Genomic DNA, 26,748 nt, shown 5'->3' with positions numbered 1-26,748 from the left:
CGTCAGTGCCTGATCCATCTGATCCTTGGTGAGGTCTTTACACATAAGCACTTTGAAGCCCAGCCAGCTGAACACCTCTGCCAAGCTTTCTGCAAAAAATGTAATTAGAGAAAAATATTTAAGCACCAGATACTAACAAAAAAAAATCAGCCCCTGAAACTTACAGGCATCTTTATCTTTTCCTCTTCTTGCTTTACCATCAAAGAAGTTTGATAAACATCCAAAAGCAGGGGTGGGCAACTCCAGGCCTTGAGTGCTGGTGTCCTGCAGGTTTTAGATATCACTCAGGGTTAACACACCTGAATAAAATTATTAGTTCATTACCAGGCCTCTAGAGAATTACAAGACACGTTGTGGAGGTCATTCAGCCATTTGAATCAGCTGTGTTGGATGAAGAACACATCTTAAATCTGCAGGACACTGGCTCTCGAGGTCTGGAATTGCCCATCCCTGTCCTAAAGAGTGGACACCAACACTTTACATGTGTTACTACAGGCTGCGTAACCACAGAATTTCATTTACATATCTGTCTCAAGCGATGTCACAAGTGTAGGAGGCTGTTTCTGCATCAGCATCTCACCTTTGACATATTCCCATCTTGTGGCAGAACATCTGAGGGAAGGACAATAAAACTGAGTTAAAAAAACAAACACAACAGGAGACACAGCGTTTCTATACTGTGTTACGTGTGTGTTACCGTGCTGACATGAAGACACTTGGACAGGCTCAGATAAAAGGGGGGTGTAAGTCAGCTGTAAACTCGCCAGCAGAGGGAAAGTGTCTTCAACGGCGCCGTCGGTTTGCAGGAGGTTCAGGAAGTCTTTGCATTTATCTTCTCCTTTATTCATGATCTTATCCACGAGCTCAATGACGTATATCTCCATGTTTACGTTGTTGATGCGTTTAAGATTCTTGTACTCCCACTGAGTGATCAGCTTATTCTCATAAACTTTGTTGAGAATTAGCCCGTAGTCTCCGGACAGAATCTCATGAATGGCTGTTTTATTGCTCCTTATTGCATTTTGGGCCGACATGCTGAATCTGCGCTAAAGGAAAGAGTCAGAGGTGATCCTAAACACTACTGTCTATGAGAAGTGGTTTATTACAGCTTACTATCGTACTAATAACTGCACACTAAATTACATTAAATAAAACGTAATTCTCTTACGGTCAGCTGGAACTCCTTCTCTTCTTGAAAACGAGACCGCGCTTCTTCCTTTTCAAATGTCAACCGTCAGAACAAAACTATCCCGCGTTCTGAGAACAAGTGACTCGGAAGTGACTCTCAGATCCTAAAACGACTAGACGCTGTACAAAAGTGCCTGTCACTGTCACTACCCGATCCGTACCGGAAACCCGATCGGTACCCCGCATGCGCGAAAGGTGTCTACTTCCGGTCGAAGCATTTTACGATAGTTACGGGTCAGAGTATCTGTTAAGATGTTAAGAATAACAAGTATCTCTTAACATGTTTCCGATAATGAAACATTTAATATAATGTAGACAAAAATTAAAAAAATTAAAAGATAGTGACGGATCGGGACTCCCGATCCTTACTGCGCATGTGCAAAGTCAGACCGTACAAATCGGGTCTACCCGATCTGTACCGCGCATGTGCAGGGGTTTCCTTCTTCTTCTGTTCGTTTAATGGCAGTGTACTCCCCAGTGTACGAGGATACCGCCACCTGCTGACTGAGCGAATGAACCCTATTGTAAACTGAATTAGCGTCATTACAAACGTGTGTTAAATTTGATTTAGTGATAATCGAGTGTGTTTATACTTGTCTGTGTGGAGAGGATTGTTGGAAAAGTGATGATAATGTCCGCTATCACTGTCAATTGCCAGTAAACACTTCATCTGGCTGCTGAATCTTCACGTGACATATTATAAAGTCTGTATTATTAACTCTGTCATTAGGCACCATTCTTCTTATTTTACGGCGCTGTTGTTCAATCGGGGAACGCTCTCTGTTGAGGAGAAAAGCAAAAATTTGTTGCGGATACGGATTATCCATTGTTTAAATGTCCTGGTAGTCGAAAAGGAGGCAGAGCTGCTGAGAAATGCTAGGAGCTAACTGGGCGCTAACCGTATCATTCAAATATATTGAATGTCGCAATGTTGGCAAAGAGAGGAAGTGACATAAGATTTGCGCATGCGGGGTACCGATCGGGTTTCCGGTACGGATTGGGTAGTGACTGTCACTACCCGATTAAACGAACAGAAGAAGAAGGAAACCCCTGCACATGCGCGGTACGGATTGGGTAGACCAGATTTGTACGGTCTGACTTTGCACATGCGCAGTAAGGATCGGGAGTCCCGATCTGTCACTATCTTTTAATTTTTTTATTTTTGTCTACATTATATTAAATGTTTCATTATCGGAAACATGTTAAGAGATACTTGTTATTCTTAACATCTTAACAGATACTCTGACCTGTAACTATCGTAAAATGCTTCGACCGGAAGTAGACACCTTTCGCGCATGCGGGGTACCGATCGGGTTTCCGGTACGGATCGGGTAGTGACAGTGACAGTGCCCTCTACTTCTCGACAGCAGGAATAACAGGTTTACAGCCTTTGGTGTCACACTGAGAAGAAGCTGTGCTGCAGCACCCCCTGTCGCAGCAGGCAGACATCACAGCACTGCATGACTATGCAAAAATGTGTGTGCCCATGTAGGATCTTTGAATTGTAAATAATGATATAAAAACTCTCAAAAGCTGCATTTTAAGCAACAAATTTTATGAGTACATTGTGTATACCATGATAATTTCTTTGGTGAAGGCAGAGCCCTTGTACATATAAGATAAGATAACCTTTATTAGTCCCACACATGGAAAATTTGTTTTGTCACAGCAGAAAGTGGACAATGCAAAGATTAGAGAACACTGTAATACAACAAGAATAAGATACTGCACACAACTGTACAGAATAAAATAAAATACTATTGGTGGATGTTCGCTGTCTCATCCTGGATTGTGGTGCTGACACTCACCAGTCCCTGGCCTCCTTCCTTCCGCTTAGCGTACAGCCTCAGGGTGCTGGACTTGGGGTGAAAACCTTCATGCATGGTCAGGAGCTTCCTTGTCTTGATGTCAGTGGCTTCTATCTCCTCCTTTGGCCAACTTATCCCAGCAGGGTGAGTGTCCAGTGTGCGAGGCGTCCTTGATGATGATACTGGCTTTCTGCTGAAGTCTGCCAGTATAAATGTCTCTGAGTGAGTGAAGTGCCAATTGCCGGCTTTGCCGCACTCACCATCCGCTGGATTTTCCTTTTGTCTTGGCGTACTGCTTGATGACATCAAGCTGTATGCCAAACTTGTACTCATTTTTATAAATGAGTACAAGTTTTGTACTCATTTATATAGAGTACAAAACACAGTAGAAGTTAAAAGAAATAGAGGAACAAGTAGGCAGGAGGAGATAATTATAAGTAGAATAAGAAGAGGTCATTGTTTTCTTAATTGCACTCTTTTTAGGATGGGGAAACATCCGACTGGTTTGTGTAATTGGTGTAATGCTATGGAAACAGTTGAACATGTGCTTATTAGTTGCAGGAAGTATGTCAGTCAAGAGATTGTTGAGGGTAGAAATGAGTAGTACTAGGGAACTCAAATTTGAAAAGGTGGTTGAGTGGTTATGTTATGATGAAGGGAAAGGAGTGATTTTTCGTTTTTTGAGAAATACTCATCATGAGGATCTAAGGATTTGGAAGTAATGTTGTAGTAAAACCCAGGAGATGGCAGTAGTGCAACACCTTTGAATGCAAGCTGAAAACAAAGGGGAAAAAAAGGAAAGAAGAAGAATGCATGCATTAACCTGGGCGTGGACAACAGCAGAGGTGGGAAGTAAGTAAGTACAAATACTTTGTTATTGTAAAAAAAAGTTTTAAGGTATACCTACGTTACTTGAATAGTTTCTTTCAGACAAGTTTTTACCTTTACTCCCAACATATTCAAAACAAGCTGATTATTTCCGGTATGACGTTTTTGAAGGGAGTTCGTCACTGTGAGCCTTGAAACATCAAATCGAGTTGAGCCTAAACAGAAACACGTGAAAGGCAGTCCTGCTCGTGTATTAATCACCAGGAGATATAAAGAGATGAAAGCAAAATCGTGGGCCCGCGCTTTTATTTAGTATTGCAATGGTGACTGATAATGAAGTCCCCAGCAAGGAACAAATGACTTTTAATGAACACAGCACATAAACCTAGTTGAATGTAAGCCGGCATTACATGTGCCTTTATCAGTTAGCCAGCTTAACTATATTCCTGGTCAGCAGTAGTGATGTGCGGATCGATCCTGAAATATCGATTCCTCCGATACCAATCGTTTATGTTCTAGAATCGATTTTCACATTAAAATATCGATATTTTAGTAATTTAGGGTAAATTTGTAGTTTATCATTAACAGGAACACAGTGGAAAGAAACTATATCATTCGGATTGTCTACATTCAAAGGAACTACTTCCTCTTCCGCCTTTCATAAGAAACTGTGCGAAATACGGCTGTATAAATGTCTCGCAGCTGCTGGCGTGCTCACTCACAACAATGGCTGATCGTAGTTGGAGTCATGTGCGGACGTATTTTACCTCCACAAACAGCTGAGACGTGGTTTGTGATACATGTGGCAAAAAAGTGAGGTGTTGTCGCTGCTTCCACCTGAGGACCCGGCCTTCGCGGTCTAAAGAAAGCCGGGTAGTACGTCATGAGCTCCCTCGGTGGAGTGAAACTCTGCCGTCTGCTCCTTGCTATCTAAAATATAACCGGGCGCTGACTTAAACTCTCGACCGTCTCACACTTCTGTTTAATCAGTTTTCTGTTTGACGTTTATTCAGCTGTGTGAAAACCCCGGAGGAACCCTCCCGAGGGATTAATAACGTTTTATTTAATCTAATCTAATAACTTTAATCTCAGCCAAACCGATTTACTCACGAACAAATAAAACACTGAAAAAGCCAAACAATAACATTTTTAAGTTATCAAAGTGACTTATACAGGTCCTTCTCAAAAAATTAGCATATTGTGATAAAGTTCATTATTTTCTGTAATGTACTGATAAACATTAGACTTTCATATATTTTAGATTAATCACACACAACTGAAGTAGTTCAAGCCTTTTATTGTTTTAATATTGATGATTTTGGCATACAGCTCATGAAAACCCAAAATTCCTATCTCAAAAAATTAGCATATTTCATCCGACCAATAAAAGAAAAGTGTTTTTAATACAAAAAAAGTCAACCTTCAAATAATTATGTTCAGTTATGCACTCAATACTTGGTCGGGAATCCTTTTGCAGAAATGACTGCTTCAATGCGGCGTGACATGGAGGCAATCAGCCTGTGGCACTGCTGAGGTGTTATGGAGGCCCAGGATGTTTCGATAGCGGCCTTAAGCTCATCCAGAGTGTTGGGTCTTGCGTCTCTCAACTTTCTCTTCACAATATCCCACAGATTCTCTATGGGGTTCAGGTCAGGAGAGTTGGCAGGCCAAGTGAGCACAGTAATACCATGGTCAGTAAACCATTTACCAGTGGTTTTGGCACTGTGAGCGGGTGCCAGGTCGTGCTGAAAAATGAAATCTTCATCTCCATAAAGCTTTTCAGCAGATGGAAGCACGAAGTGCTCCAAAATCTCCTGATAGCTAGCTGCATTGACCCTGCCCTTGCCTAGTGGACCAACACCAGCAGCTGACATGGCACCCCAGACCATCACTGACTGTGGGTACTTGAAACTGGACTTCAGGCATTTTGGCATTTCCCTCCAGACTCTGGCACCTTGATTTCCGAATGACATGCAAAAGTTGCTTTCATCCGAAAAAAGTACTTTGGACCACTGAGCAACAGTCCAGTGCTGCTTCTCTGTAGCCCAGGTCAGGCGCTTCTGCCGCTGTTTCTGGTTCAAAAGTGGCTTGACCTGGGGAATGCGGCACCTGTAGCCCATTTCCTGCACACGCCTGTACACGGTGGCTCTGGATGTTTCTACTCCAGACTCAGTCCACTGCTTCCGCAGGTCCCCCAAGGTCTGGAATCGGTCCTTCTCCACAATCTTCCTCAGGGTCCGGTCATCTCTTCTCATTGTGCAGCGTTTTCTGCCACACTTTTTCCTTCCCACAGACTTCCCACTGAGGTGCCTTGATACAGCACTCTGTGAACAGCCTATTCGTTCAGAAATGTCTTTCTGTGTCTTACCCTCTTGCTTGAGGGTGTCAATGATGGCTTTCTGGACAGCAGTCAGGTCGGCAGTCTTACCCATGATTGCGGTTTTGAGTAATGAACCAGGCTGGGGTTTTTTAAAAGCCTCAGGAATCTTTTGCAGGTGTTTAGAGTTAATTCGTTGATTCAGATGATTAGGTTAATAGCTCGTTTAGAGGACCTTTTCATGATATGCTAATTTTTTGAGATAGGAATTTTGGGTTTTCATGAGCTGTATGCCAAAATCATCAATATTAAAACAATGAAAGGCTTGAACTACTTCAGTTGTGTGTAATTAATCTAAAATATATGAAAGTCTAATGTTTGTCAGTACATTACAGAAAATAATGAACTTTATCACAATATGCTCATTTTTTGAGAAGGACCTGTATATCATGTTTAACCCGAGTAGTGAAAGACCGCGGGGGTTTGAAAACGATGTGTCGGTCGGCTCAGATATTTGAAGTTTACACAGCTACATTCTCACCTGAAAATATGTTAAAAGTTTTTTTGCGACCCAGAAAGAGAAATAAGAGTAATATTAAAACTAAGTAGCTGCCGTCATTGTTGGAAACTGGAATTGGCTGGGCCGCGCTATGAATTCTGCGATGTGATTTTCCTATTTTGTTGTCCGGGTGGAAAATCGGGAGAATGGTGGCTCCGGGAGATTTTCGGGAGGGGCACTGAAATTTGGGATTCTCCCGGAAAAATCGGGAGGGTTGGCATGTATGGTTGTGGCAACATCATTAACCTTGTCAAACACCTCAGAGTAAATCATATCACAGAATATGACGAGCTTATGTTGAGGCGAACTGAAGAAGAGGACAGGGACAGGTGCTGCTAGGGCGAGACAGACGTCTCTCATGGAGTCCTTTAGTGCTGCAGGCAGGCAAGGTGTTCAAATAGCACACAACTTCAGTTTTTTTTTATTTCTATATGATGAACTCTGCATTATTAAGTGATAAGAACAAGAAATCTGATGTCCTGTAATCATTATGACGCTATAATTTGAGATACAATAAATAAAATGTTTTTGTACAAAGTATCGGTATCGGATCAGTATTGTTGATACCACCCTGAATATTACTTGGTATCGGATCGGAAAGGAAATCAGTGGTATCGCACATCACTAGTCAGCAGCATTATTCTTCTCCTTTTTTTACGACACCACCCTCTAGTGGTGCAGTTTTGGTACATAACATTACAGGACACAACCATTATTATTATTACTTTTGGCACAACACCAGAATGACTGCAGGTGTCCATACATTATGTTTGCGTAGGGTTAGCTAGCATCTAGGCAACCCTACAGTAGACGAGCTAGCACGAAAGGAGTGACGTTTTTGAAGTTTCAGGTAATTTCAAATGCAACATTTCTATCACCTCAACAAACATCAGCAAACGCACAAACTGTTTGTGTGCAGTTTGTCTCACCGTGTGTTGCTAGCTAAAGGCCCAGCTGCTGTATTTCCCAAGGAGAGAAAACACAGAGAGCTAACTTCACTCAGAGATGGAGAAAGATAAAGAGATAAAGAGAGGTCAGATTTAAAGATACGGACTGATCAGTGGTGTTTGATAAACTGGAAATTTAAAGCTCACATGCAAGTGTTTATAAATCAAATTTCAGGCCTGTACATCTGACATTATGATTTTCATATTGTGAAACCTGCTGCAAAACAAACTAAGGTAGACTCTCTGTGTTATTTAAAGGCTGCATGAAAATCCTCTGCAGAATAAACAGGTTAGTTTGCTGTGATGGGTTTAAAGTAAAGAACAGTCTGTGAGTAGTGCACAGTGGCTGTGTTTTAATGGCAGAGTTAGGTTACATAAAGAGTAGCAGAGATGAGAGTAAAGGTGATGATACTTAGATTCGTTCATTGAATTTCACCTTCATACCAACTTTATACCATTTAGAAAAAAGACAGCATAAACAGTGCACTGTCAGTGTTGAGGATGGAAATCAGCCAGTATAACTGTGAAACATCTGCTGACATCTGGTTGTATTCTGTAATGCACATCCACAAAGGCAGGGCTCTAGACTAACTTTTTGCCATGGGTGTACCGGTACGCCTAACTTTTTAAAGTTAGGCGTACCGGCACAAAAGTTAGGCACACACAAATTTTATAATAATTCATATAATATAATGTGTTTTTCTGGATACACTGTGCTTTTTCAGCTTTCAAAGATTGATGACACCGTGTCAGAGCACTGGCTATGAATTTCAGAAGGATCAGGCCTTAACTTAACAGAAAAGTTAGCAATAGTTCTTTTCCTATTACAGCTACATCCACTTCTGTCATGCCCAGGCTGCTCACTAGGGCTGGGTATCATCACTGATTTCTATAATCCATTCGATTCCGGTTTTCAAAGTCCCGATTCGATTCAACTTAGCCTCAGACAGTCAGAAATATTATAATTCTGATCATTTATCAGTACTGACTTCATCAGAATTGTGAACATCACAGCAGATGCCTTTGTGTGAAAGTAACTGAGAATAAAACACAGAAAAACATGAAGGAGATTTTCCTGGTCTGGCTTTTTATAGCAGATAACCTTAAAAATATTCTACAATGTTCTGCATATAAAGTTTACATGTCTTCAGTATTAAACAACAGAAAAAATAGGCTTTCTTGTCCGAGGTCATTTAAGTGAAAAAAAGAAAAGGACAGCAGCCGACAGCGCTGTAAACAACGGTACACTGGTGGGTAATAAGCGAATGAATAATACAGAAAACAGAGATTGGAGACAGGAAACTGTTCTTGAAGTACAGAGAGAGAGAGAGAGAGCTAGCTGTGCATGACCCTACGCTGTGTTCACTGCATCATTCCATGTTTGTCACTGATCACCACCTGCACTCATGTATATATCATGTATATATCTATCCACTTAGCACTTTAATTCTTATTCTTATTTTTATATTTTTATGACAGTATGTTTGCACTGAAGCACCGCAGCAATTTCCTAATGTTGTAAACCTGCTCAACATTTGGCAATAAAACCCTTTCTGATTCTGATTCTGATGAAGTGTGATTTTAATAGTCGTGGAAGCAAAACAGCAAAATTCATGACGACATTGATCAAATGTGAAGCGCAGTTTGCTGCTTCTTTTGCTGCTGGCTCGGTGAATTTTGGTCGGAGAGACAAAACCTGCAGCTCAGGATCAGCGCAAAAAGACATAATCACAGCGCGGACCGGACGCATCAGGATCGCTGAGCTCCGACAGCGTGTCCGTCTACGGGCCGTCGGGTGAGAAAGCCGAGAAAGACAAAGTTGATTCTGATACGTCGGTCCGTTCTGTGTTTACGTCTTTGTGTGGAGTCCGTGTACCTGCTCTCATTTGCTGTTTGGTTGTTGTTGAAATGGTTTTGTGAGCTTTAATCTGAGAATCTGGCGTTTCTGGCAAAACACAGTTCTATTTAAAAGTCGATTCAGGATTTAATGAATTGATATCGCTTTATTCAAGCTACTCACCTCCCACTTCCACCTGCACTTTCAACTGGACCACGGCCAATCAGAGAGGTCCCGCCCCTTACTATCTCTGATTGGTTTGGTCCACGATAGGGGCATAATGTGTGTCTGTTGTTGACCACAGGGAAGGTTGCAGATTTATTTATTTATTTTTTGCTACCCGAACAGTTGGTCGCACAGGTGCAACCAAATATTTTTTTTTAGTCGCACCACTGAAAAATTTGGTCGCACTCTAGAGCCCTGAAAGGGCAATGAACCTCAGAGCAGTAACTGCCGAGACCAGCTGATCACAGCCTGTATACTAAAATCTACTACAACTCTCAATAGAAATTATTGTGAGTTTGGATTCTTTTCCCCACACTGAGCCACTACTAATTTTAGGGTTCACCACGTGCTGAATCCCTCTTTAACCCCTGACTGTACACATTTTCCAGGTTAGAGGCAAAGTCACACTCTACAAGTAGCAACACAAAATAGAGAGTACTTCAACTTCTACTGGAGTTTTTTTTTTTTTAACTCTAGTATCTGTACTTTACTTAAGTAGAGAATGTATGTACGTTAGGTAGGTCTTAACAGGAATAATTTCAACCCAAACATGGCTGGCAAGCTTGGTAAGTCATCGTGTTAAAGTCGTGTTTTCCAGTGTAACAACAGTGATTTTTGAGTTTAATCAGATTTTGTGCAGTTTCTACAGATAAATCCTTTTATAAAAAACAGCCATTTAGTCACAGGGAGGCACAAGGACCCCATATCTTCTTGGCAGTCATAACACTTGGCAGAAACACTGAAGAGGAAAAGCAAATGGTGCAATGGATTTATTAAATCATTAGTGATGCTGCAGACAAATAAAGCATGGTTCTCTGTACCCCACTAGGGCCAACCTGAAGGAACCGCAATTGAAAAATTCTTAGAAGAAAGTCTAGGCCTGGTGGAAGCCATTTACAGGTGTAATGGTCAGTACCACATCTTCAAAAATAAGCTGAAGGAGGTCAGTTCATTCATATAGCTAAGCCTGTAAATGTTACACACATCTCCACGTGTGTAACATTTACAGACTACAGAGTAGTTATACACTACAGTTCCAGCCTTTTTCCTCTTTGACAGGTGCTAAAGGTGCACAAAACAGTTATATAGACAAAATGTGTTTTTTGTCATTAGTATTATTATTTTGTCTGTCACTTAACATTTTAGACAGAAGATCTGAATTATTTGGTTAACAGATTATCATACATTTCATACAACTACATTTGAATAGAAATTACAACCATGTCTGATTTTGCAGTATTATGGCATCAATGTTTATGTACTGAACAAGTTGTTCCCAACAGGTTGTTGTAATGTACAATTTAAGCAAGTGTTTCAAAGGGCACACGTGAAATTATCATTAAAGAATATTCACATTCATTGCAAAATGATTGCCTTGCTTTTCAGCCATTATTAGTTATTTCAGTGAACACAGTAGCTTACAGAAGAATTTATTATTTGCTTTGAGTGAGGAATTGTATATTCATTTGCAGAACATAATGCAGTGAAGCAGGGCCACTGAATCATCTGTGTACACTCTCGAGGACACCGAAAGAGGTAACATGCAATAATTATTACATTTGAAATGAAGACTTTCTTAAGAAAATAAAACCTGTATTGTGCTGCTGTTGCAAACTTAAACTGTGTAAGCGTTCTGGAATGCAGACTCAGCATGTCTGCCAAAGACATTGTGAGGAGAAATAAAACAGCCATCCAAACGATTCTGTCCGGAGACTACAGGCTGATCCTCAACAAAGTTTATGAGAAGGAGCTGATCACTGATGAGGACTACAACAACCTTAAAAGTATCAACAGGGAAGATGTGGAGGGACACATTGTTGAGCTTGTGGATAAGATCATGAATAAAGGAGACGATACCTGCAGAGCTTTTCTGAACCTCCTGCAAACTGATGAAAAAATGCAAACTACTTTCCCTCAGCTGAAGAACACTCCGTTTCTACCTAAGCCTGACCAAGCTTCTTTACTTCAGCATGGTAATTACACACACAGAAATGTTGTGTCTGAGATCATATTCTGGTTGGATGTGTAACTGTGTTTCTCTCTGATTCCCTCACAAGACGGCTCCAGTCAAATGGAGGTGAGGCTTTCATTCATTCTTTTGTCGGAACACTAACATTTATATTAATGTAAAAACATAATAATTCACATTTGCTTTGTTTGTGTCCTGTAGTCAGAATACTACACTTTGACTCATACGTCTCATGGTTTATGTGTGATCATCAATAATGAGACCTTCACTACTGAAACATGTCTACATGCTCGAAGGGGAACTCAGAAGGATGCAGGTAGAGTTCTTACCTTCAAACCATATCATGACCTGATTTATGTAGGACTGTTTTAACTAGAAGCACTGAGACCTGCAACAATTACTGCACATACAGATCAGATATTCTTTGGTTTTGTAATCTACTGCTATACCTTCATTTGTTTCTTTTCTATGTGGCACAGATGCTCTGAACACAGTGTTCACAAGCTTAGGCTTTAAAGTGCTGATACACAACAACCTGACTGCAGCACAAATACGAAATGAATTAAGAATGTACAGCAAGAAGAATTTTGTGAATGATAATGCCTTGGTAAGTAGATTCATACATCTTTGGAATTGTATCCTCAACCACCATTCTATATTCTTAATTTATTTTATATCCCTGGATTTGCATGTCCCAGTGATCCCAGAGGCTATGTTGTCTAGGACTTTTTGTACCCTGGTAGGGTCTTGCATGACGAATGGGCCCTGGATGAGGGACCAGACAGAGTGATTCAAAAACCCCAATGAGCAGAATATCCAGGTTACAGTTGCCCAGCATAGGGTTACCAGGATCTGCCCTTGAGCCAGGCCCGTGGAGGGTGCCCAGGAGTGAGCGTCTGGTGGGCAGGCCATAATCTATGTGGGCTGGCTGGGACAGCCTGGAAAAGGGACATGGGCCCACCCTCCTGCAGGTCCAACACCTGCAGGAGGTGTTATAGGGGTCAGGTGCATTGTGTGCTGGGCTGCGGCCAGGGGCGGAGACCCTGCTGGACAGACCCCTGGCTACCAAGACTAGCGATTAGGATATGGAATATATTACGTGAAGTTGAAATGTACCCGCTAGATCTGGCTCTGGACTCTGTCTCAGTCTGGTGTTGCTGTAAGCCAATCACTACCTGGTGGTTTTCAGTTTTTGTCCCGGTTGCGGAACACTGGACGAGCTCTTTACTGAGTTTGCTCAATCAGTCTACATGTGTTTTGTGGACAAGGAGAAGACATTTGCATGGAAACTGCTGCTTGCCTTGTACCGGTCCTCAGTGGAGAGCATGCTCTCCTACTGTCTAGGTGTTTGGTGTGCAGGGGCCACTGCTAAGAAAAGGAAGGCTGCACAGAGGGTAATCAAGACTCCCACCCCCAAAACATCATTGGCTGCCCTCTGCCACCCCTGGAGGTTATACAGGCCAGATCCTCCTGTCTCAGGAAAACCAGGGCCATCACAGATGACCCACTGCACCACCTGTTTGGCCCACTGCCCTCTGGTTGGCGCCTCAGGTCAATCAGCTCGCACACCTCTAGACTTTTTAAAGTCTGCTTACCCTTATGTTATTGTGATTATCTGTAAACATATAATCTGAGTTTAAAGTCTGCTTGAAAAAAATAGAAAAACATTTCTGACAGATCAGGAAATATCACAAAACACACAGGATGTGTTTGTGTAGTTTGTTTAGGGGTAGGGGTAGCATTAAGTAAATAGTGGACTTGTAAGATCTGGTATAGAGGTGAAGGAAGGATAGAACTTGCTCCAAAGTAATAACCAGTAGATTTGGGGGTGTGGGACAGGCTGTGATCACATGACCTGGGCTTTGGAGAGTTTACCAACTGTATTTAACAGTAAACAGGGAGATGTTACTTGAGATGTGAGGGCTGATTTCATCTCCACTTTCCAAAAGGTTTAAGATCACCAAATTCCATCATGAGTTTAATCTAAATCTGATGACTACTGCCATGGACCTAACACAGCTGTGTTCACCCACATTTGTGACTGAAACAGGCCTGCAATACAAAATTATTTAGAAGCGGGTGAATAAAAAGTCTGACAACATTTATTATCCAACAAACCCCCCAATTTTAAACAGAAACATTGATAACACCATAGCAGCAGTTTTGATGACCTTGGCAAAGTTTAACATGTAGCCAGAGTTTGTACACACACCGCAAAGAGCAAAAAGACTGAGCCGTTACTGAGACGGTGAACTCAGGTAGAGTGAAAGAAAACGTGCTTTTCATGTCCAAAACAGCAGCACTGTTCCTGTACTCACCATTAAAACTTTTACTGGGAAAAAGTTTGTTGATCAAAGCACCTGATCAACACAGGGAGGAATTTTCTAGAGAACAGTAACATCTGCCTGTTTATTGTTAAATATAGTTGGTAAGCTCTCCAAAGCCCAGGTCATTTTCTAGACAAAATTTCTAAATGAAAATCAAATCAATCAAAATTTATTTATATAGCACATTTTAAAGACCGAAGTACACCAAAGTGCTTTCCAGTAAAATCATGATACAGATAAAAAAAATATCACAATATAAAATATAAATTACAGATATAAATAAAATATTAAATAATTACATAATCTAAATGCAAAGCCAGATGTAAATTACCCTAATTAGCCTTGAATGCCAGGTTAAACAAATACGTTTTTAGACGTGATTTAAAAGACTGAATGGAATCTGATGCGTGAATATGAAGAGGAAGAGTATTCCATAACCTGGGTGCGGCAACGGCAAAAGCACGGTCTCCTCTGGTCTTCAGCCGAGACCTAGGTTGCACTAAGAGCAGTTGGCCCGAGGATCTTAGTGCTCTCTGAGGGCTATACAGACAGAGGAGATCAGCTAGAGAGAAAACCAGAGAAATTTTCCAAGGGTGGCACTGAAATGAAATGGGGTGGGAAAATCAAAGCCATTCTTTTCACATATGCAGGTGTTACATTCTGTAATATGCATTATATAAATGGTTAGAACATTTCACACAGTTTTTCATTTGAAATAATCAAATTTTTACATGTTTAAATTTACACAAAATGTCAGGAATCTGCACTGTCATCAGTGTTGGGAAGGTTACTTTTAAAATATGTTCAACTACAGATTACAGAATACATGCCCCAAAATGTAATTTTTTTATAACGTATTCCGTTAAGTTACTCAATGAGAGTAATGTATTCTGAATACTTTGGATTACTTAATATACTGTCGTGCTTTTTAAAACTACATGAATGTACTATTGCTGTGTGATTTATTACTATTACTGAAAGCTACTCGCCATACCAATACCAATTAGATTTTTAAATCTTAATATAAAATGAGTAACAGTAGGGTGGACATTAGGGACCTTTTGCAGTGATCTCCTATAGAAAACTATTTCTGTATCAGTACATGATTATTTGCAGCTAGCAGGTTGTTAATGTAGCCTTCATTAATAGTAATAAGTCATAGCAATACTACATCAAATATACTGAATTGGCACATAACCCAGGTAGCTACCACAACTTAAACAAGGTTGTTGCAGTAGGCTAACGTTAGTTTTTTTAAAAAAGATTTACCGTAATTGTCGGGCTATAAGCCGCTACTTTTTCCACAAGCTTTGAACCCTGCGGCTTTTAGTCAGGTGCGGCTTTTCTATGGATTATCCCTGATTTTTGTCATATCGTAAGACGATTTGTTTTGTTTGTTCCGCTGTTGTACGGCACTACGTTGCCTGGCGGAAGGGCATGTGATCAGACACACAGTATCGGGGTTCAAGAGTGGTATGTTGGTCACATGTCCATCCGCCAGGCAACATAGTGCCGTACAAGTAGCGCGAAAAACAAACTTCAAAGTAGCGCTACGCATTCAGCGGGAGTCGTGGATGGTGTGCGGCAATAAACTTGCGAAAAGCAAGTTATGCTCAACTCCACCGGTGGAATCTGACAGCGTGGAAAAGTGTGAAAACATACATCCATCCACCTGAGCCTAAAAGGTAGTCTGAATCTATTTTTCTGGTGTGCTGTAGGTTATTGTTATGTACTACATTTGTTACTCGTTTATGAAGCACAGCACATGTTTTGTACTTGTAATTACCGCTACTTGTACATATACCTAAAAAGTTGTGCAAATATGTACCCATAACTTGTTTTTCAAAATATTAATAAAAGGGGTGTGTCTCCAAACAGCCATCTCTTTCCTGACAATTCGCTTTGTGCATATTCTCTTACATATGATAAGTCAACATTGAAACACCTGCGGCTTTTAGTCAGGTAATGTATGTACAAAACAGGATTTTCCCCTGATTTTAGCTTGTGCGGCTAATATTCAGGTGCGCTTTGTAGTCCGGAAAATACGGTACTAAAAGCAGAATATTACTTTAGGTCTGCACTCGCAGGCCTCGCTGGCTCAGAGACTCATCCCCATGAACAAAGCAAGACAATCAGAGCTCAATCGGTTTTTACTTGTGCAAGGGAAGTCGGTCCGGTCAGGATTCAGAGCTGCCAGCTCCTCACCTGATCCCAGACAACTCCAAATTCCAGCCTCCCCTTGCAGCCTTTTTGTTCAGTGAACACAATTACACAGTCCCCCGTTGTAAAAGTTAAGGCACTGTGTGTGTGTGTGTGTGTGTGTGTGTGTGTGTGTGTGTGTGTGTGTGTGTGTGTGTGTATATGCACGTGCGAGCATGTGAGTGATTGTTTATGTGTGTGTGTGTCTGTATACGTGACTTCCTGGTTCTTGGTCGTTTAACCACATCCCTTGCTTAACTCCTCTAAATGGTTCACCATATACAAGCATAGGTGAGCCCATAAATGGCAGGAAGTAAACATTCCTTACCAAATAAGGAAACCAGACTCTTACATGCAATGTGCCTGCAGTTAAACACTATAGTTAATAGCATCCCCCGCCATCCTAGATTAGGGGAGGGACAGAAAAATATCTGAACATGCAGTTCAGGACAAGGTTTACAGTTTTAAGCACAACAATGACAACTTTTATCAAACTCACTCCAACAATTACTCTGTTGCGACATTTTGCCCCAGACCTGACCCTGTTCCTCCTGAACTTCCTCCTTTCATGGCCTTTGCTTTCTGTATTATTTTAGGTGTTTCTTCCATTTCTTTCATTCTGTTTTGCTTATCTACTACGTAATTGTATTTTATCGGCACCATTCTACTTGTACTCCTCATACTTCTTTCTATGAAGAATGAGGAGAATATTTCAATGGTCCATCTTTGTTTTGGCTCTTGGTCTTCCTGCACCAGCACTGGTGTCTTTCAGGGCCCCTTTCTGCTTTTGTTGTCTTCATCTGCTAGTCAAATCTATAATTTGAATTTGAGTCTTAAATGTAGAAAACAAAAGGGTTTGGGGTTGGTTTTTTTACATTCTTGTTGGACAAGACAGTGGATATGATGACCAATGAGACCATCAACAGTCAGAAATCTTTCTCAGTGTTCTGCAAAATTCTACTGTTACTCACTGACTTGAGATAAAATCTACTCAGCTGCTTTGAGAATAGCTTCTAACTGGTTCCTCCGATAACAGGATGGCTAGCTGGTTAAAGTGATCATGCAACCCAGAAACCTTTCTGCTTCTGCTTTGATTCAGCAGGGACAGGTAGAGTTTTTCACATCCTGATCAAATTACTGCTTGTGGCAGTAATTTGATCAGGATATGATGCAGTAGATAAATAACAATGAGAAGCTAAGATACTACTATTCAACCTGTAATTTTTATATTTTGTGTTTTCCAGAATTATATTAATAAAATTCTAAAGTTAACCAGCAACACTGAGAACAACACTCAGTTGAATTATGACCTTGACTCACAAATTTATTTTAAAGGAGAAAACTAGGTTACAAGGTTAGGGTTCCTGGGTCGTTGACCCAGTGGTTTCTGTTTTGTACCCTGTATTTGTGTTCTCTTCTTAGTTTATTTTTGTGAAGATTTTGGTTTCTGTTTTGCATTTCTATTTTTTCTCCAGTTCTTGCTGTTTGATTATGTAGTTCTCAGGTTTTGGTTTCCTTATTCCCTCCATTCTATGTCCAGTCAGTGTCTGCCCTGTTCCCACGTTTCTGTTGCCGTGCCTGTGTCATGTTTCGGCTGTGTGGCAGGCAGGAGAGGACCCAAACGCAAACTCACGGAGACAAAATGTAAACTCAAAACACAGCTTTAATGCTGGCATAAAGCGAGACACAAAAAACAGTACTAAACTGGGAAGACTAAAGTACAAGGAGCCACAGGGGAAAAAATCACACAGCTATGAGGGAGACTACCACACTGACAAAGAGAAACACAGAGCTTAAATACACAGAGGGATAACGAGGGAATGAGACAAAGAAGGGGAGCACAGCTGGGAGTAATCAGGCTGGACGAAACAGGGACACAAAACTAGAAACACTCACATGAGGCATGGACCTACAAAGTAAAACAGGAAACACACTGACTGAATTCTAAACATGCAACTTAACAGCAACAGGGGAGACAGAACATAGGAACCTGAAACATGTTACAAAACATCACAGTAGACATAACATGGAACACAGGGAAGCCATATGACAAGGCCAAAGAACTAAACCTATGATAACCATAACTGAAATCTAGGGAAACAGGAAGCAGTACAACAAAAGACTCAAAACATAATCCATAATATAAAAACACGAGATCTCTTCAAAATAAAACGGGAAACATGAGAGGCAGACATGACAACATAAGACAACAGACATGAAACACACGAAGGGCAAGGGAGACTTCACAGGGGTTGAAAACACAAGGGGGAGCTAATAAGCAAATGAACATAGGAGACATGAGCTTAAACATACTATAAACATCAAAATGAACTAAAACTCAAAACACTGGGCCATAAGACCCAGGACCGTGACAGCCTGCTTGTGAGTCTGTGTCTATAAGTTCAGTCTGTTTTACTTTGATAGTCTTGTGTTAATGTGTCTGGTTTTGCTTCCTTTGTGTCGTTAGGCCTGATTTGCCCCAGCTGTGTTTCCCTCCTGTTTTCCATTCTGTGATTGCTCCCTCTGCGTATTGAAGTTCTGTGTCCTGTCGTGATCTACACCTGTCCATATGCCTGCCCGCGCTTAGGGTCCTCCATATCACCACTCCTGCCTGCACACAGCCTTCACATGACAGACAAATGCTTACAGTTCTAGAGGTCATGGCACAAAGTTCACAAATCTAAGTTTATTGTCAGGTTGCGAGTCACACATGTGAAGAAAAAGGCAACGCAAACAACTGAGTCAAGGGGAAGGTAAAAGTTGGAGCAAAGATGGATTCGTTCACCAAGAAAGTGAAGAAAAGTAAATCTCACAAACAAAAAAACAACATCATTGGCAACAAGAGAAGTTACAAAGATACATACATATAGATATCTCTAACTAAAATAATGACTGAATACTGAATGTCCCAAAAGCCCACAGTAAGACTCTACTTCAACTAATAAATGACTAAGATAACATAAAAAGGAAATTCAATATGTCCACTGGATCTGTTTGAAGAGCCACCTCCACAGGACAAGACTCAGCAGTCCATCTGCATCTTAAGGATAAAGGACACTCTTTCGAGGATGCCAATGTTCACATTTTGGACAGAGAGGACAGATGGTTTGAAAGAGGAGTGAAAGAAGCCATCTATGTCCACTGTGAGCGACCATCTTTGAACAGAGGCGGGGGTTTACGACACCAACTCTCTGCCATCTATAATCCAGTTTTGAGATCCCTTCCCAGACGCCTTAACGCCCACTCACATCCTGGGCCTCAGGAATTTGCATGATAAGGTGGGGCCAGGTTTCACAATGAACCCACCCGAAACTCTGGCTGATTGGAGCCCACACCCAGTTACACACCTTGGCTCAGGCGATTAGAGGATCATCAGGGGGTCCTTTTGTCCCTCTGTGGGGGGTCACTCCCACTAGGTTTATATCTGGGACTCTCCACCATTTGACCATAGAACTGAAGAAGCTTCTCGGATGAGAGGTGAAACGTCTTCAAGTAACTTAAAGAAGTCCAGACGCTTTTCTTTGAAAGCTCCTTTGACTAACTACTATGTGAATATTTTTTTTTGTTCTTGAATATTGTTCATTAAAAATGTTAATTTTATTAAAAATATTTTGAGATTATAAGATAACATTTTTCAAATGTTAATGTTTTGCAAGAACTGCTTTGTGCTGCAGTGCCTGTACTTCTAAAAAGTGTTGCTGTTTCTTGTAAATGGGGATGGGAGGGGGGGACAGGGTCTGGCTTTGCACATCAGATAAATTTGAGTTTGGTGCACAAATCAAAAAGTGAAGCTGGAGGCAAAAGAAATCTATACTAATCTGTGCAGCAGTACTTGCTATTCAGAAATAATGCTGCCGTTTCTTGTAAATGATTTTGGGAGGAAAAAGCAAGCAAGTAAGCAGAGCACATTACTGTTTTCACACTTATATTTATTTATGAATAGAACCAAAAACATCAAAATAAATAAATATATTGTCATGGTCCTGCGGCCATGACTCAGTGACTTTGTGTTTGTGTTCCTTATTGTTATTATTCTTGGGCTGTTTTGGGATGGTTTGTGTTTTGGGATTTTAGATACTGGGTTTTGGGTTTGTGCTCTCTCTATTGGTCCCTGGTGTTAGTGTTCCCCTGTCTCGTCAGGTTAATCAGGTCCAGCTGTGTCTCCCACCTGTGTGTGATTTCCCAGTGTCTCTCTGTGTACTTATAGTGTGTGTTTGCCTCTGTTCCTCGTCGCGTCGTCTGTGTTCATACCTGGTGTAATCCCCTGCGTGCTCTCCCTGCTGTTCTCTCTTCATGTTCAAGTTTGCCATTCCTTTGTGTAGTTTCTTCCAGTTTAGTTCGTCCTTAGTTCAGTTTTGCCATCTCCACTTTATGTTGGTGTTATCAATAAATCACCCTCACATCCGAATAAGTGCTGCGTTTTGAGTCCTCCTTCCACTCTTCACACGGCCGCTGACCTGAGCCGTGACATATATACAATTACTAAAGCTTCTTTACTGCTAAATACACATGCAATGTGTGCTTGTAATGCACAGGACTAATCAGACTGCAGCTGGAAACATCACTCTAGCACATCAGCGCTTTGAATCAAAGTGTGTAGCCTGTTCTAAAGGGAAAGCTACATCTGTCTGATACCAGGCCTTCCTTGGATAAAATCACAAAGGTGCATCCCTGTGTATCTCCTAAGCTTCTCCATGACCCTGTATCTTCTTGTATGCTCTCAGATGAAGAGGAAAGGCACATGGTGCAAAGAATTCAAGAAATCAACATGGTTATCCGGCTTTATACAAAAACCCTTATAACCTGTGTTGGTCAAGTTACTTGAAAAAAGTAATCAGTAACTGATTACTTCCCCAAAAAAGTAATCCCGTTACTTTACTGATTACTTATTTTCAAAAGTAATTAATTACTTAGTTACTTTTTAAAAACACGATTTACAACTTGAATAGGTGATAAAGCTGGGGTGGCTGTAGCTCAGGTGGCAGAGCAGGTCAGCCACTAATCTGAAGGTCGGTGGTTCGATCCCAGGCTGCATGCCAAATATCCTTGGGCAAGATACTAACCCCATGTTTGCCTACTGGTGGTCAGAGAGCCCGGTGGCGCCAGTGTCCGGCAGCCTCGCCTCTGTCAGTGCGCCCCAGGGCAGCTGTGGCTACAATGTAGCTTGCTATTGCCAGTGTGTGAATGGGTGAATGACTGAATGTAGTGTAAAGCGCTTTGGGGCCCTATGGACTAGAAAAGCGCTATACAAATGCAGGCCATTTACCATTTAAAGCGATAAATCTTTCAGCCCAATTCTACTTTTTCTGCATAACCCATCATACAAAATGTAATCAAATGGAAAAGTCCCTTTTTAAAACTTGTTTTGTTAGTTTTAATCTTTTAACTTTATGCATCAAGCAAAAATTTAATTATATGCAACATTCTCTGACTTGAATAAATTAGTTTAACATTTAAACCTATTTTCTGCACATTCCAGCACATAAAATAAAATATTTTTTGTGTTTACACTCACTCTTTCAAATAGATGCAAGTAAAACACAGCAGAAAATAAATAAAGTCCTTTGGTCTAGCGGTCATGTTGCTCTATTTTCACCTGTAAAGCAGGAGCAGGGTAGGCGGGTGTTTACCCTGGTGCAGGTGTGGCGCAGTGGTCAGTTGAAGAATCCGCGAGTTTCTCTGTGAATTTCCCATTACGTCGTAGCGCACTCGGTGCTTGCTTGGAAGTTTAGGGGGTTTTTTTGCTGTAAAAATAAGTTTTCTTCCCACGCACAACAGAATGTTTTTGTCACTTTTTATGGAATCAAACTCAAAGTAAGGTCAGTACTTCCACGCTTTAAACGCTGCACGCTCATACTCTCTCCCACAGTCGATATGTGATCCATTGTTGATCTGCACACAGCTGTTGTCACGAACGTCGCACTTGCTTACATTCCTGTCATGAGACATTCTCGCAAAAAAAATCATGGTTTTAGTAACGCAGTAACGCAGCGTTCCTACGGGAAAGTAATGGTAATCTAATTACCATTTTCTCAATAGTAATCCCTTACTTTACTTGTTACTTGAAAAAAGTAATTGGATTACATCTCTGCCCATCTCTGCTTATAACTGGAAAAATACCACAAAAATTTTACTTTCACTCTGTGTCCAATGCAGTTAATTGTGAGTGTGAATTGGTTGATATGTTCTGTTAAAGAGGGTGTAGAAAGGTCTCTGACTTTCACTTCTGACTTGAGACCAGAAGAAGTATCTGCACTGCACTATTTAGGACAGGAACAATTTAGGACAGCAAACTTGGTAAGTCTTCATGTTAGTAGTGCTTTTTTAATGTTACAGCAGTGATCAGGCTTGAATGATTAAATGTTAGACAAGCCCTGTGGAGAAAGTCTTTTGTAGAAAGCAGCTGTAGCTGTAGCTTTGAAAATCACTTTGAAATAACTTTTAACTAGGGCTGGGTATTGTCACTGATTTCTAGAATCGATTCAATTCCGATTCTCAAGGTCCCGAATCGATTCGATCTACGATTCGATTGAATTCGATTCGATTTAAATCTGGGAAATTTTGACAGTCAGAAATATTATAATTCAGATCAGTACATTTACATAATTTTGTATCAATAAAAAGGAAGCTGACACACGCAAGACTTTATCAAAGGTGTGAGCATCACAGCAGAGGCCTTTGTGTCAAAGTAGCTGAAGATAAAACACAGAAAAACATGAAGGTGATTTTCCTGTTCTGGGATTTTATAAAAATATTCTGCAGTACATCAAAAACGAAAGAAAACCATTAATCAACATATGAACATTACCTCTGAAGTTACAGCGGTTTTATTAGAGACACAGCTAAGCGTTTTGCATTTTGAATAATTTTAAAAAGTTTAAATTTGTTCAGTATTGAACAGCAGAAATGAGGTTTTCTTTTCGGAAGAATGTAAAAGGGAAAAAAACAGCGGCTGACGGCGCTGTAAGCAACAGTAGACTTGTGTGTAACAAGCAAGCGAATAATGAAGAAAGGGAAACTGTTCGAGAGAGAGAGAGGGGGAGAGGGAGAGAGAGCTGTGCATCGCGGTGGAAGCAAAACAGTAAAAGAGTGAATTCATGACGATGTTTATGTGAAGCGTTTGGATCTTCTTTTGCTGCTGGTTCGGTCAATATTGTTTGGAGTGAGATCAAACTAACAGCTTTAGAATCGGCGCATAAAGGGCGTGAACACAAAGCGCGGACCCGCCAACAGATCAGAATCAGCGAGCTGTCGCCTTTCAGCCCCGACCGTGAGAAAGGCGACATCTAACTGATTCTGATCCGCGGGTCACGCTGTGTGTTTAAGTCTTTGTGCAGAATCCCTGTACCTGCTCTCATTTACTGTCTTAACTGTTTGGTGGTTCTTGAAATTTTGTGAGATGTCACCAGAGATTCTGGCATTTCGGGCAAAATAAATTTATATTAAAAAATAGATTCAGGATGTTAATGAATCGATTTTACATTATCCAAGCCAGAATCGATTTTAATTGATGAATCGATTATAAAAACCCATCCCTACTTTTAACCCTCTAATCCTAAACTCCAATCCCAACCCTATGATTTAGGATTTTATATGTATGTGAGGTAAATTTAAAAAAAAACCCCAACAATCTAAATAATAATTAATAACATACATCACTGATCATGACTATGACCTCACAGAATTAATAGTTGTGACACATCTTCTTGGGTATCTGCAAATTTTTGCAATCTAGAAAAATCTATGCCAAAACTTAGTTGATGTTCAGAATGTATTTACAGCTTGATATAGATCCTAGTTCATTATTTCTCATTTTTCTACACAGATCCTGGTAGGACAAAGGACGTTGAGGTCAGGATTGTAGTAGTGGGAAAGACTGGAACTGGAAAGAGTGCTACTGGAAACACTATTCAGGGTCGTGAGTGCTTTGAATCCAAGTTCAGTGCCAAATCTATGACTGTAGAGTGTTCAAAAGGCAAAGTTAAAGTGGATGGGCAGCAAATTGCTGTCATTGACACCCTGGGGCTGTGTAAAGTAAAGTGTGCGTGTTAGTCCCCATAGGGAAATAGTTCCTCTGCATTTAACCCATTCACCCAGTGAAGCAGTGGGCAGCCACCAATGCAGCGCCCGGGGAGCAGCGTGTAGGGACGGTACCTTGCTCAGGGGTACCTCAGAGTAGCTGTTCAGTGGAGTCGAACCTCCGACCTTCCGATCATGGGGCCACCACTCTACCTACTGAGCTATCCCTGCCCCTTATCAACCCTGGTAAGGAGAGAACAACTAAAGATGTATGCCAGTGCATCTCCTATGCTTCTCCAGGACCCCATATCTTCTTGGTGGTCGTCAGACTGGGCAGATACACTGAAGAGGAAAAACAGACGGTGCAAAAGATTCGAAAAATCTTTGGCCACGCAGCAGACAAATGCAGCATGGTTCTCTTTACCTATGGGGACCAACTTGAAGGCACCACTATGGAAGAGTTCTTAGAAAGAAGCTCAGACCTGCTCTTGGCCAAATGTAACGGTCAGTACCACGTCTTCAACAATAAACTGAAGGAGCGCTCTCAGGTCACTGAGCTGATCCAGAAGATCAGAGAGATAGTCCAGAAGAATGGAGGAAGCCACTACACCAACGAGATGTTCCAAGAGGCTGAGAGGGCGATTGAAGAGGAGAAACAACGCATCCTGAGAGAGAAAGAAGAAGTAATGCGAGAAAAAATAGAAAAAACGAAGAGAGAAATACGGGAAAGATATAAGAAAGAGATGCAGAAATACAACGAACAACTCCAGACTGAGAGAGAGAGGGAGAGGAAGATGGAGAGGGAGGAGAATGAATGGGACATGAAGAAGTTAAAAGAGGAGTGTGAGAGAGAAGTGGAGGAAGAAAAACGCAAGATTCAGTCCTGGTGTGAAAATGAGGCCAGAGATGAAGCTGAGAAGTTTAATCCATTATATCATCTGATACGAATCGGTGAAGTAGTCGCTGATGCTGGCAGGAGGATTTTTTAAAAAAATCAAACAACTAGAAAGGGCAATTTTTAGCCTGTTCAAATAAAAACATGAACATCACAGAAGTGTTGGCAGTAGAGTAGTATAGTAGTATAGTATAGTCTCACACTGCCAGCTACTATTCTTTTTTAGATCTTAGTTCAACACTGGTTAAAAATGTGTATTAGTAACATTAAATAAAGAAACACACACTTATGTTTGATTATCAGTGACTTCTGTTTTCCCTATTGAACTAATGCTCTTGTTTATTTGTTTTCTGCATATTAGAATTAATTACAACACACTTAAAAGATTTTATTGTAATCCTTCTATCATTGGTTTAGTTTTCACTTTGTCAACAAGGTATTCCTTTCATGGATTTTGTTGCTGAGTTATGCCCCTGGGAAAAAAACTGTTTAAATGCTGAGCTGAAGTAAAGATATAATGATAAAATTAAACCCCAGAAAGTTGATTCGGTTCATCTGAACGTAGTGTTTTCACTGGGAGAAACATTTCTTCACTCATCCAAGTGACTTCTTCATTCTCACATGAATGCAGATTTCCCCAAATGAAACTAGCACCTCTGGGAAATTAAAATAAACCTTTTTGTGAACCAAAACATTTCTGTCCGCTTGACGTCTAACACTGAATTAACTCTGGACACCCTGAATTAGTGATGGCCCGCTTGAAGCTGAAGCTCCAGTGCGTGTGTCATAAAAATCAACACACTGCTTCAGAAGCACTGTGTCGAAGCTTGATTCGTTTGGCCAGAGTCACGTGATCAGTGACGTCCGAAGCTTCATTTAGAACCTAACTGCTTCGGTATCTGATTCAATGGTTTATAAGGAAGCGAATCATTCGCGGGATTTGTGGTGTTTTGATGGTGACAGATAGCGAACCACTGATCATTCTACTGAGAGATTTGGAGCCAGCGAGGAATAGAGGAGGTTCTGTTGTGTGGGAGAATTTTGAGTTGATTTTTGTCAATCGGGTGAGTTTTCCAGCTTTGTGTTCTGGCTGTTTGCTTTTGTTTTGTGCGTGTTTATTATATCTGAAAACGGGAAAAAGGTAAAATGTCAAAAATCTGCTTCCATAATATAAATATCATTAAACAACTTTAGAAAAACTTCCACTTGACTATTTACATGTAATGTTGTAAAAATATATATTTTATTGTTTAATTAATCTGAAAATGTTAGTCTGCCAAATGTGCAGCAATTGAATTTATTTATTCTCTTTAGCTGATAGTTTGTGAGGCCCAGGTAGACTGTATAACTGCATCTCTACCAGTTTCTCTGCACTCCAGCCTCCTCTGTTCCATGTGAAGGGATGTTCCTTAAGGCAGGAGAAATTATCTCCACGAAAAGGAACAAGTTCGGCCATCACACACTAGAACAAATTCTCTTTTTAAATAAAAATGAAAAAGGGTTACCGTCAATGCATCATGTTTTTAATTTGCAAGTTCATAAGCATTTTCCTTTTCCATTTCACAATCAATTCTACCCCCAGGTCAAAAATATGTCTGGGAAAATTTCCCTAATTTAATATTATTTATAA

At 40.8% G+C, this 26,748-nt stretch overlaps 1 protein-coding gene and 1 long non-coding RNA gene across 2 annotated transcripts; both read left to right on the top strand.

Annotated features, from left to right (window-relative positions):
* The first annotated feature begins 3,804 nt into the window (after positions 1-3,804).
* LOC147308882 (uncharacterized) lies at positions 3,805-11,294 on the top strand. Its single transcript, XR_015125993.1, has 3 exons — positions 3,805-3,848; positions 10,539-10,617; positions 11,182-11,294. It is a non-coding gene; the product is annotated as an uncharacterized LOC147308882 (long non-coding RNA).
* A 66-nt stretch (positions 11,295-11,360) lies between these two features.
* Positions 11,361-25,267, top strand: LOC147308881 (uncharacterized). The gene is made up of 6 exons (XM_086273296.1): positions 11,361-11,682; positions 11,767-11,786; positions 11,880-11,994; positions 12,158-12,285; positions 23,996-24,238; positions 24,445-25,267. The coding sequence occupies exons 1-6, from the start codon at positions 11,361-11,363 to the stop codon at positions 25,210-25,212; spliced, it is 1,596 nt and encodes a 531-aa protein (XP_086129422.1). The 3' UTR covers positions 25,213-25,267.
* The last annotated feature ends 1,481 nt before the right edge of the window (positions 25,268-26,748 follow it).

Source organism: Aulonocara sp. 'chitande type north' Nkhata Bay, linkage group LG18, assembly GCF_057382095.1.
Source record: "Aulonocara sp. 'chitande type north' Nkhata Bay isolate Kocher_YH1m ecotype deep benthic linkage group LG18, A_spYH_male_GT1.1, whole genome shotgun sequence".
Classification (NCBI taxonomy): domain Eukaryota; kingdom Metazoa; phylum Chordata; class Actinopteri; order Cichliformes; family Cichlidae; genus Aulonocara; species Aulonocara sp. 'chitande type north' Nkhata Bay.
Note: the sequence above shows the minus strand (reverse complement) of the source record. Positions and strands in the feature narration are given on the sequence as shown.